Source organism: Neovison vison, chromosome 11 (genome assembly GCF_020171115.1).
Source record: "Neovison vison isolate M4711 chromosome 11, ASM_NN_V1, whole genome shotgun sequence".
In the NCBI taxonomy this organism is placed as follows: domain Eukaryota; kingdom Metazoa; phylum Chordata; class Mammalia; order Carnivora; family Mustelidae; genus Neogale; species Neogale vison.
This window is the reverse complement of record NC_058101.1, coordinates 68,136,486-68,149,024: the sequence shown is the minus strand read 5'-3', so window position 1 is coordinate 68,149,024 and position 12,539 is coordinate 68,136,486. Positions and strand designations below refer to the sequence as shown.

General features: G+C 58.9%; 1 protein-coding gene across 1 annotated transcript in view; it reads right to left on the bottom strand.

Moving 5' to 3' along the window:
* Positions 1–1,473: 1,473 nt before the first annotated feature.
* FAM53A (family with sequence similarity 53 member A) overlaps positions 1,474–12,539 on the bottom strand; it is a 30,600-nt gene continuing 19,534 nt past the window's right edge. The window contains exons 4-5 of the mRNA XM_044267961.1: positions 11,088–11,695; positions 1,474–2,146 (exon numbers count right to left, since the gene is read on the bottom strand). Of these exons, the coding sequence (XP_044123896.1) occupies positions 1,835–2,146; positions 11,088–11,695 (920 nt within the window). The 3' untranslated portion in view covers positions 1,474–1,834. The remainder of the gene's footprint in view (positions 2,147–11,087; positions 11,696–12,539) is intronic.

Below are 12,539 nucleotides of genomic sequence, written 5' to 3'. Positions count from 1 at the left end.
AACCCTCCACTCCCGCCCTGCCTGTCCCAAAAGTCCCCAGTTTGGGGTCCACCTGGACCTGCTCCCACCCACAGTCCATACCTTCTGTCTCTGATGCTCTCCTATCCTTTCCCAGCCCAGGACCCCCAGCCAGCAGCAGCCAAGGACTCATCTGGGAAGGCCCTCTAGCAGCCCAGTACCCTTCCATGCTGTCCCCCGAGGCCCCCTCCCATCTCCCCCCACCCATTGCTCCCCATATCCCTGTGGCCAGGCTCTGCCAGCACAGGGGCCCCGCCCCACCAGATCCATGGGTCAACCCTGGAGCAAAGTTCTGAGTGGGGACTGCTGGCTCTAAGCAGGTAAGTACACAGAGCCCATCTCCAGAAACTCAACCCAAACACAACCTCCCAGGGTAGAATCTGGCAGCTGTGTTGGAAATCCAGTGCAGTGAACCCGAGACCCAAGTCACATGCCCACCAAGGGCCTGCCTACTGGTCCCAGGGGCTCTCTGGGCCCCTCCCCCTCCTGCCTGGCGAGGTGCTGGCTCTGGGGACGCCGATGACACCCGTGGGCACCAGCATGACCCCAAAAGTTACTTGGCATTGCAGGTGTCCTGCTGGCTCTGATCCCACTCCAGACCACACGTGGCCAAAGGTCTGTCAGCCCCAGAGACCACTGAGGACCAAGGGTGACTCGTTGTCCTAGGGCAGGGAGGACAGCTCTGCCACACCTGCATCATCTCTCTCTCCTCTTTGGGTTAAACCCGGATACCTCCCAACAGCTCCCGTCCCCATCCCGTGCAGGCAACACCCCAGAGGAGCCCAGATGCCAATGTTTTCTAAACTCCCCCATGGTTGAGAGCCACTAACTGGACAAGTGGACTGTTCTAGAACAAAACACAGGCAGCTTTCTGCACCCATATGGCCAGAGCACAACTGCTGAGACTCAGAGTGCCTGCTCCCTCAGGAGGCCCTCCAGGGAGCAAACAAGATGAACTGAGCACTCCCAGAGTCTCAGGGACCCTCAGACTGCAACCCAGGGTGGGAGGAAAAGAGTTCTTCCACAGTCATTGGAGAAGCCATAATGGCCACTTCCGACTTCCGCGAATGCACGTGTCAGCCCCGGTGTGGTGGGACATATCCACGCAGCCAGGTCAATGGGCCAAAGGACCCCCCATCCTGCAGAGAATGGGCTGGCAGGCAGGCCCCAGAAAGCTCAGCGTCCTGCAGACTGGCACCTTCCATCTATATCTGCACCAGGGACGGTAGCCGCTGTGAATGGCTGTGACCTTGGGAAATGTTCTTTGGCGTGAATAAATCAAGAAAATGTCTCCAAAGGTTATCAGTGTTTTCTTTCACTACCACAAACCATACCCTCCTACTCAAACCTCCTGAGGTCAGTGTCTTGGGCAGAAATCCCCCATTTCATTAAATGAAATTCCTGTGCTGTGTGAGACCCACAGGCTCAAGGCCCGACGGCTTTCAGCCAGAAACAAACGTGGGGAAACAAACTCCTTTTATTGAAATCAGACCACCGTCCAAGCTCTGAAGAGCCGGCAGAAAACTGGCCGTGGTGGGCCAGGCAGCACCCACGGCCCCCCGTGCCCTGCATGGCAGGGGTTTCAGAAAAGGGACACCCGCCCACTCTACCATCAGCCCGCAGCTCCCATTTCATAGAACGCCCTTCCAAAAACTCATTCAAAATAGAACAGCTTTCTCCAGAACTGTAACAGCCATAAAAATCCAAAATACTTCTTTAGGAAAGACTAGATAAAAATTAAACCTATTGTTCAAAGTTCTGCGTAGCCCAGCTTCTGTCCATTGCCAGCCCAGACCCCTGCCCCGCCCACCTGGGGTCAGTTGCTCTCGATCTGCCCCAGGTCCAGCTCGCCGCGGCCAGGAGGAAAGGTGCCCTCCTCCCCCGCGCTATCCCCATCACTGGGGTCCCCACCGCTGCCGCCCTCACCCTCAGCGGCCACGGGCTCCCAAGAGGCCCAGGGGCCAGGGCCAGTGCAGCAGGGGCTGGGGTGCACGCTCCATGGGCTGGAGCCAGGCGTGACGACACCCATGAGGCCATGTGGGTCATACGGGGCCAGCTTCCCCTGGCTGTCATCCTCCTCTTCATCTTCATAATCAAGGGAGCAAAGGCTTTTTGAATTTTTTAAAGTCTGCAACAGAAAAGATACAGGCTTAAAAGCATTTCACAGGGTTACACAGGAGGCAGTGTCCCAGTGAGGCAGTGTCCCAGTGACCCAGGAACAGATCCCCCCATTCACATAAAGCATCTTGGGTTCCCTGCGTGTCACCCACACACCACATTCAAGCCTTCCCAGAGTGACAGGCCTCCAGTGCTGACCCAGGAAGCTGCACCACTGAGACCCACTCCCCAGATGGGCCGGCACTGCCTCGAATCTCCAGCCAAATCTTCCCCGTGCTGTTAGAGACAGAGGCGCCCAGAACCATCCTGTCCAACAACAGCACTCTTCCCCAGCTGCAAATAGAGCCCTGTCCACTCAAGTGGCACACCCCACACACATACCTCAGCTACTCCACAAGGGCCCTAAGATCCAGCAGGCCACCCAGCCCTGCTAGGGTTCCTAACCCAGGAACTGGGAGCGTGTACTGGCCTCCTCCCCTTCACGCCTAGCCACGGCCCACCTCCAGACCACACACAACAGCAGCCCCCTTGGCCCAGTCAGGCCCCCGTCTCCCCAACACCAACACCACCTCCTGGCCTCGCCCCGAACTCCCAGCCCTGCATTCTGGGGCAGCACCTGTATGGGGTCTGCCGTGTGCCAACCCCTAGGCTGGAGAAGCCTCCCATCTGCCCAGCTGTGACCTCAGCGACTCTGGAGTCAGGCTCCCCTCTGGGCCGCCCCCACACAGGGGTCAGCACGTGGTTCAGGGTCCCTGAAGGTCACCTGCAGGACACAGAGGGGGGTGGGTCCTGGGGATGCAGCCGTTCCCGCACTCTCACCGGGGCCCCGGCACCTACATCTGGGAGCCCAGAGCACAAGCTGAAACAATGCCACGCAGCCAAGTCCCAAACCTTCCAGAGCCAGGACCTGCCTCCTAACAGACCATCTCCTTGGCTAGAAAATTTCCTAGAAACAGTCCCACCATGAATTCAAGTAAATAAACGCTTGCCCCTTAGGAGAGTAGAAATCCTCTTTGAAATCAGCACTTTTAAGGAAACTATTTGGGGGTGCCTGGGTGGCCCAGTGGATGAAAGCCTCTGCCTTCAGCTCAGGTCATGATCTCAGAGTCCTAAGATCAAGCCCCGCATCGGGCTCTCTGCTCAGCGGCAAGCCTGCATCCTCCTCTCTCCCCCTCTGCCTGCCTCTCTGTCTACTTGTGATCTCTGTCTGTGAAATAAATAAATAAAATCTTTAAGAAAAAAAAAGGAAACTATTTGGCTCTAGGAAACAGTCAGACTTTCCTTGTTGTTCTATAATATTTAAGCCACAGAAAAGTAAAATTCTAACAATTCAATCCTTAAAGATGCAACTGGTCATACACTCTGCTCACAGAACAAGGGCTCACGAAATAACTTCTTTATTCAAATTGAGGTGGATGTGATCGTGAGGGTCAGTCCTTGAGGACACGGCCTGTCTCTGCAGCCTGGCTGGGCCCTTGCGTGGCCCCCAACCCCATGGCACACACACGAGCCAGCAGTGGCTGGACATTGGCAGAAGGACCGCTGCAGAGAGGTCCTCTGTCGCTGCGCTGGGAGCCCACCCATGGGTGGCAGCTGGAAAGCGGCAGGCTCTGTGCATGACCACTCAGGCTGCCTGGGAGACGTAGCGGCCGCTGATGAAGCCACACACGCAGAGCTATGACCCATATTCGGCATCAGCCACGTGCCCGGGGTGCACCCCCACATAACACTGGGGACGACGGGAAGCCAGGCTATAAGGCCCCCTCGGGGTGGCTGGGGCCACGTGGCCACATGTGACCTTCTGCCTGGACAGTCCCGCCACTGCTATTGTCACTCTAGTTTCAGGTCACCCACGAAAGCAGATGAACATAAACTATGTTTTTTCCAAAGTCGAAGGTCAAGACTTTAATAATAAATGAGGGGTTCTCAATTTGAAAGGGTCGCCCAGCTTGTGTGTCATCTGCAGGGATGCCGCAGCCCCAGAGCCAGGCCCTGACCTCCTGGGGGTACGAGCCGGTGCCCAGTGCCTCCACCACCCCAAGCCAACGTCCCAGCACCTGCTAAGCAGCGAGACTCTGAAGAGGAACAGAGAGGCGCCCATAAGCCATCCCAAGTTCCCTTCAAGGACTTTCCAGGAAACAGCCAGTCCCATGGGCACCCACTGAGGTGTCAAGCCATCTCCAAACCACAGTATGCGGACCTGCACTCCTGGACGGCACAGCCTCAGCCACGGGTGGGAGCTCCTCGCGCCTCTGCTCAGCCAGACCAGACCCTGTCCATGGGCCCCACAGGGCCCCAGCCATCCTGAAGGACAGGGCCGAAGAAGAGCCCCAGTTGGGGGGACCCAGCTGCCTGCAGGCACCCGGAGCCCAGCACCCATGAGCACTGGTCCAACCAGGGCTCCGGCTGTGGAGAGAGATACAGACGCCCAGCAACAAGATGCCCCACATGAACCCACGTGGCAAACCCGAGTGCCGGCCTCAGCCAGCTGAGGGAGGAGGCTGGCCTGGCTCAAGCCACCGAGGCCTGCAGGGCTTTGAAGGTCCACATCACACATGGGGTGTACACCAGCAGGTATACGTGTGTGCGGGGTGCTGAGTGTGTCTGAGTGTGTTGGGTGAGAGGGCTGGAATGAGGAAGCTGGCTGGGAAGCAATGGGATCCCTCGACCCTGCCCCCACTTACGGGCCAGCACAGGGGTGAGGGACAACATGGGCAAACAGATGCCCGGCGGACATCTACACCCTGAGCACAGAGCCCGGTCCCATCAGCTCCCAGCCTGCCCTGGTGGGGACCAAATGTGTTCTCCATGGAACCTGACCCCACAGCAAACTCAGAGAGATGGGGACATGGGCGCTCCCAGCATGTGGGAGACTCAGGTCACCCCCAAAAACCTCAGGCCAGAGGGCCACACCCACAAGACAGAGACTGTGGTCCAAAACCCAACTGACATGAAGTGTCACAGAATATCCGTGGCCTCTAACAGGGAAGACAAGTGAGGCTGGAAACCAGAGAGGATGGTATGGAGGAGCAGGCAGCACAGGGTGAGAAACAGCCCCAAACCCAAGTCCACTGCCAGCATCCCCGGAGACAGGGCTCCAGCCCTGAAGCGGGACAAGCAGGGAATCCATGGCCTGCAGGAGCCCCGACGTCTGGACAGCTGGGGTCCTGGAGGCTGCAGGCACCAAGGCAGGGAGGGCCGGTGAATGTGCACGCCGACCCAATCCCCCACTCCACAATCCAGGAAACTAACTGATGCAGCCCTGCACACGGCACCGTCCATAAAACAGACACACCAGGTCTGTCACCCAGAAGCCCCAGAGTGCAAAGGGCAGAGAGGAAGTCTGAGCCGCACCACCTGCCTCACAGCAGCACTGGCCCAGAAGGCAGCCAGCAGTGCCCCCTGAGCCCAAAGGAACTGCTCCACAGAGAGCAGGACAGAAATACTTTTGGATTCACTCAGTCTCCCAAACCTCCCCCACTGGCAGGCTCCACCCAAGAAGCTGCCCCCCCAAATAACACCACAGCAAGGAAAGGTGTCCACATGTGTGGAGAGGGCCAGTGCAGAGCTGGACGACACACACACCTGGGCACCTCCCACCCACATCACCAACAGAGCACGAACTGGGCTGCCTGGGGCCTCTGGGGACGCTCCCGTCACCACTCAAAGATCTGTGCTGACCCCACAGGAGAAGCCTGCAGTGGCCTGATGGGCACCCACTCTCACAACCTTCCCCCCACCTCATGCCCAGGAGCTGCACACTCCCAGTGCCCCAGCCATTGGGCCTGTGTGTCCCACACTGTGCCTGACCTGGCACCCATGCCTGACCCTAGCGTCTGCTCTGGACCCTGGTGCCCACACCTGACCCCACCATTGACATCTGACCCTTGAGCCCACAGCCCACACCTGACACATGACCCTGGCGCCCACACCTGACCCCGGCACCCACACCTAACTCCAGTACCCACACCTGACACCGAACCCCGGCGCCCACCTCTGACCCCAGCACTGACTATAAAGTGGGGACCAGAGTGTGACCCTGGGCCTGCTGTCACCACAAGGGTAACAACATCCCTCTGCCCATAGAGCGGTGCAGTGCTCATAGCCTCGCCTCTCATCTAACTGTAAGTAACAAAATAACCTGCTAACGGAGCAAGGAAAGGAGAAAAGTTAAAGGATAGCAGATGTGACACCCCAATGCTAATGCGTAAATGAAAGGATCAAATTTTCAAACTGAGACTCGCACATGGGGCAGGAACAGCCGCTAAGCAGATGGAGGACAAGCCCCACACTGCAGGCGTCCCAACACAGCCCGGCCTGCCCACCCCAGATACCAGTGGGTGGCAGAGGAAGGACCCCCTGCCCCCGTGCACACATATGCGCCGACACACCTCGCTGGCTGTGCCTCGTGGAGAGTGGTGACAGTTGCAGACCCGCACATTCTCCAGTGCCCCTTCTGCTGCGAGCCCCCAGGGAGTGCTGCAGCAAGCCTGCTGGAGCAGACAAGATGTGACTCCAGGCACAGGATGGCAACTGAGTCCCTGACTCTCGGGCCATGGATGCCATGGTCTGTTCAATAAGTTCCAGGTCTCCAGTAACCACAACAGCCTGAAGAACCAGGGGTCACTCCGCCTGCAGGACCCACTCACCCATGTGTCCCTGGGCAGCCCCCCACCAGCCACCCCTACACTGCCTGATCCGGAGGACGGGGTGTTCCTCCTCCGCCCTGCAGGGGCTCTGGCCTCTGCCCACCCTTGTCTAGGCGGGCGTGGAAAGTTCATGAACACCTCCGTGTGTTCAAACCCAGGCCACCCACTGCTTGCCAGCTGTTTTCTCTTTCACAGCTGTCTCGTTCAACAACCTATCCAGGGACTTTAGGACGAGATGCCATAAGTCACCACCCAGCTGTCCACTCAGGCTGAGAGTTGGTTCCCTTGTCCTCATGAGGGGACCCTCACGAAGTCGCAGCTAGAGTCCCTGCCAAAACCCCTAAAGTACTAGGTATAACAAAAATAAAGAAGGAACCAACATCACAGATGACAAAGTGATAGAAAGCCACAGGTGACCAATAAGCTACGGCACGTGCCACACATGCCACGTGCCACAGACTGGCACATGGCTCCAGGCAACAGAAGTGTGTGCATTCTTCCGTCTGCCCCACCTGACTACACCTGCCCTCCTCGGGGGCTGAGTCTGCCATGGAGGCTACGCTGACCCAGAGGCAGGGAGCCACACATCCAAGTTACAGGCTGGAGCAGTTCTGCGATCACGCCATAGATGGCTCAGAATGTCCTGCACATCAAAAAGGCTTCTGAAAACCCTGAAAACACACAATTTCATAAAAACAAAGGCAAAAACAAAAACAAAACAAAAAAAAACAGCACCTGTTCCTATACTCGGTTGAAACCATGACTATCTGCACATTTTCTATAATGATGTTTTAATTTCAACTTTGAAACCTAACTTTGCCAATAAAAATTAAAAACTCTTTACGTTTTCCTGTGGAAACAGTCGCTTACCCAGAACAAGGATTAGCCAGTGTCCCCTCCTCGCTGACCAAAGCCAAGCCTCAGGCCCTGCTGGGCCCAGAGGAGGGTGGCCCAGAGCCAAGCCTCAGGGGCTGCTGGGTGACCCCGCCATGTGGGTCATGCCCCTCAGGGGGCAGTGCAGTGGGCTGCTCAGTGTCGGCCTGCAGTCAAAGGTCCCACATTCTTACCCTCCCCCAACCCTTTCGCCCCCCGGCTTCAAGCGCACAAAAGTGGCCTGCTGATGTCAGGAGCATCAGACCATGGCACACACACACAGCAAGGATGTGAGAGCCACCGAAAGGCTCCCGTCCCTGCTCATAGCCGCACCTTCACATGGACAATAGACGCATCCGAAGGCGGGCCCCGGGGACAGCCATCCAAACCCTGCCATGTCCTGCCTCAGTTTCCCCCATGGCGCTTTGCCCAGGCCGGTTCTGAGAAGCCTTGTGTACATGCAAAACCTCAAGAGAAGGGAACATTCAGGGTCTCCAGCCACGAACCTGACAGGATGTGCCCATTTCCCACAACTGGCAACATGCTTCTTAGGGACCCCTGCCCCCAGCAGCAAAGCACATCAGGGTGCACAAGATGTCAGGGCACACATGCGGCCCCTGGCAATGCTTGGGGCCTCTGTACCCCCAGCGGCAGCCAGAGGGCGGTGGCCTATGCCCACCTCCCATGCACGCCCCCCAGAGACCAGCAGCCCCTGTCCGCCCCACATGCGTCTCACAGAGCCTGGTGGCCCCTGCCCACCCATCTGTGCCCCCAGACCCCAGCAGCCCCTGCCTGCCCTGCACTTTCACCCCCAGAGCCTGGCGGCCCCCACCTGCTCCCACACATAACCCCAGCCACCCCCAGAACCTGGCGGCCCCTACCCACCTCCACGCAAGCCCCCAGTAGCCCACCCCCAGCCACCTACACACTTCCTGTCCTCCAGTGCTCAAGGGTCACATCCACACTTCCAAAAGTGTTTTTAAGTCTTCTGCTCCCTTCCGTTGTATGTTGACCACAAATGAGTGTCCATCCCACTTGTAGAAGACATCTAGGTGAACACTGCACCCGAGAGAAACCCATAGGTCTCGTCCAAAACATCAGAGTCACCAAACCTGGCCACTTAGCCCTTAACAGCTCAGCTGCTGCTTCCACCTCTTTGTCCGGTTAAGACAACTGACCTTCCCAGATTCCTGCTGACACAGCAAGAGGTATGGGTTTAGCCTTTGGCCATTCCTGGTTCCTACCACCCAAACCCTTAGAACTTCCTGAGTGATGGGGTGAGCGGTGTCTTTTGTGATTCGTAATGAGCCCCATTCAACTACACCTGGGTTTACACTAACATAACCCCTGGGGACTCCTAGCCAGCTTTGGGATGGGGCAGTGGACGGAATGACCACACCAGGCTTAGTGGGTTGGACTTTAAGTCCCCCACCCCCACCCCCAGGGACAGAGAGGGGATAGAGAGGTGGTCCATCTCAGTGGCCAGCGATCTCAAAAGTCACATCTGGGCAGTGGAGCCTCCATAAAACACCCCCGCACAGGGGATGGGGGGGAGCGGGAGGGCTCCCAGGTTGGGGAGCACGTCTGAGGACTAGGCGGGTGGGAGCTCTGCACCTCCTGCCCCTCACCTCTTTGAGGGTGAGTCTCTTTGGTCTGGATGATCTTGAGTTGTGTCCTTCATGATAAATGGGTCATGAGTTAGTTTGGGTGCTTCCCGCAGTTCTGCAGCTTGAGCAGGAGGTCGTGGGAACCCTGATTTGTAGACAGTGGGTGGGAGGTACAGGAGGCATCTGAAGGAGGGGTGGTCTTGTGAGGCTGAGCCCTCAGCTTGCAAGGTCTGCACTGACGGCAGCCAGTGTCAGAGGGGCACCAACTGTCAGACCCCTGTCAGCATCTGCAGACCAGAGACCTGTGGGCAGGAGGCTGCATGCCCGGCACAGAGGCAGTGTAAGTGGAAACACGGGCTGACAGTGTGCCCTGACCATGAACGGCACACTGAGAGACCATAACCAGGGGCGGCCAGGAGCTGGGGAGGGACAGGGCTGCAGCAGGACCGAGGACTGGGCTCAGAGATGGCCTCCATCCCCCAGGTCACCATGGGACATGTCCATCAGCTACCACAACGGCTCACGACGCCTCTATCTGTTTACATTTAATTATTCAAAACATCAGAAATAAAAGAGCTACCAATGCACCAAACATTTTAAAAGCCCTAAAAGATACAATGAGCAACTTTGTGCCCCAAATTGACACCTTAAATGCAATGCCACTTCCCAGAAACACATCAATTCAGGAAGCCCCGGCAGATTGCCCCAGAGACATGGCATGTGCGGGTCCGCTCACCTCCACACACATCCCAGGCCCAGATGGCATCCCAGTGAGCCCCCAGCAAACAGCATGTGATGGCTGGGAAGTGGCTCATAAGGCGTGTTGAGCCGGCAGGAGACACAGCCCCGCGGAGTGAGAGCGAATGGGGGACAGAGCAGAGCCGCCCCGCTGAGCATGAAGCCGCATGGACTCCTTGAGGGCTGCTACACAGGTAAAGCAAGGCAACAGGACGGTGAGGCTGGGGACTCGGGCAGAGGGGCTCTCCAAACCAGGGGCCAGCACAGGGGCCCTCGAGGATGCGGGGGGCAGGGAACACCCAGCAATCTACCAACAATGACAGAAAATATTTTAGAAAGACAAGCAGGGCACCTGGGGCTCAGTTGGTTGAGCGTCTGACTCTCAGTTTTGGCTCAGGTCAGGATCTCAGGGTGTGAGTCCCGAGTCAGGCTCTGAGCTCAGCAGGGGCATCTGCTAGAGATTCTCTCTTCTTTTCCCTCTGCGCCCCCCCACACCCGCCCCCATACCCCTCATGTGCTCATGCTATCTTGCTTGCTCTCTATAAAGGACAGACAAGCAGGCTTCATATCTCCTGGGCTTTGTCTCCTTGGGGCCGCCAGATTCAGCTCCCCACCCGATGCTGTACCCTGCCCTCCTGCTTCTAGCCGCCCTGCCCCCCTGCCTGCTGAATCCCACTTAAGTCTGCCCCGTCCTGCCCCCCAGCTCACCGCTCTGCTCCGCGGCTCCCCACACCAAAAGGTGGTCATGGCCAACCCGCTCCAGGGAGGGCAGGGGCCCCGAGAGCCATGGGGACACGTGAGGCCAGGATCCTGACACATCTACACGCACAAGCACACACACAAGCACACACACACGTACACACACATGCACACATGCACGCACAAGCACACACATGCACACAGGGTGAGCACCCCACCCAGACAGGCAGACGGCATGGCCACAGGAGCTGGTGCAGGGGACGCAGCAGCCTTAGGCCCTGCCAGGCCCAGAGCGCGTCCCCAGGCCGCTGGGCTCCCGCAGAGGGGCGGAGACTACCGGACCAGTGCCACCGGCCGGGCACACAGGAAACAAGACGAGCCTCACCCGGGTCATTTTCAGAAAGTCCAAGGACGGGCGCGGCCAGCGAGTGCGCTCCTCTCGCCGGCGCCGCCATCTCCTCCCGACTAGCACACAAGGCTGTGAGCGACATCGCAGCAGGCCCAGCCGCCGGCCCAGCTCGGGTGTGGACGAGCGGCTGCTGCTGGTGGACGCCAGGGCTGTGCCCAGTCCCGCCAGGTGCTCCTGGGACAGGGACAGGCGGCGCCACCAGGGGGGGCACGGGCCGCTCTCACAGCCATCTGTGTGGCCGCTGCTGGCCCAGGGCAGCTGGGTTCCAGGGGGCAAGGTGGGGCCGGGCCCCAGGCTTTCCTGCGGGGTGGCGCTCCCGCCGCTGTGGCACCGCCTCTTGGACACCGGCGTCCAGACCTTGGAGCCTCCGGGGCGCCAGGGGGAGCGGCAGCGGGCCAGCCCATCCGGCTCTGACAGCGAGCGGCAGTGGCGCTTGGTTGGTGGGGCCAAAGGGGGCCCTGCGCTCTCCCTGAGGTCTGTGGCGCTCACGGCCCCCAGGCCTGCGTCGGGGCCCCGTGTGCCCGTGACCGTCTGACTCCCGACGGGCTGTCTGCCACCTAAGACCTTCCAGGGGCACCTGTCTTCTGAGGAAACACAAAAGAGAAGAGATGGGTGAGCAGGGGACCAGGCACAATCTATGCCAGGCCCTGAGGCCCCAGCCCAGCTGGGGACGTGGCCAGACATGAAGCCTCACGCCATGTAGATGCCAGGGGACATGGCATCTCGGGCCCAGACCCACCTGCATTCCCCAGGGCAGCTCAGCCCAGGAGCCAGCCTCACTTTTCCAATGAAGACACACCTGTCAATGAGGCCAGCTAGTCATTCCCTGAAAATGACTAGAGCACGCTTTTGTCCTTTCATTTCATGGAAAGACTTGCCCGGTGTCACCTTCCCTGTCTGCAGCCACATCTTCCTCCTGTGTGCAACCTCACCTGCAAGATCCGCCAGGCCGCTGCTTCCTGGCAGCTGGGGCCCCTCCCCTCCTCTCCGGGAGGCAGCTCTCAGCTTCCAGGACCTCAAGGCATGGCCACGGCACACGATAGCAGGGACCACGCACGGCGCCAGAGACCCCCACCCCTAGCCTCCACAAGCTCACGTCCCACAGCTACCAGCCTCCCACAAGACGCAAGTGTCCAGGGTCAGCGCTCCACACCTGGCAGACCCACAAGTGAGCACCCACCATGCAAGCACAGGGGCTCCCTCCGCCCACCCGCCCCCAATGCCCCAGGAGGAGCCCACCCACCCCAGCCCTTCTTCAGACTCTCCTTCACACATCCTGAAGGCCCAGAGCCCGGATGCACCCACCAGGGCAGCAGTCGCAAGCTTTGCATCTCCCTGAGTCCCACTGGGGGCAGAGTCAGGTGAGGGGTCTCCCGGGACTCCTCATGCGGAGGCAAGGTGCACCACAACACCCTGACTCCCACTGAC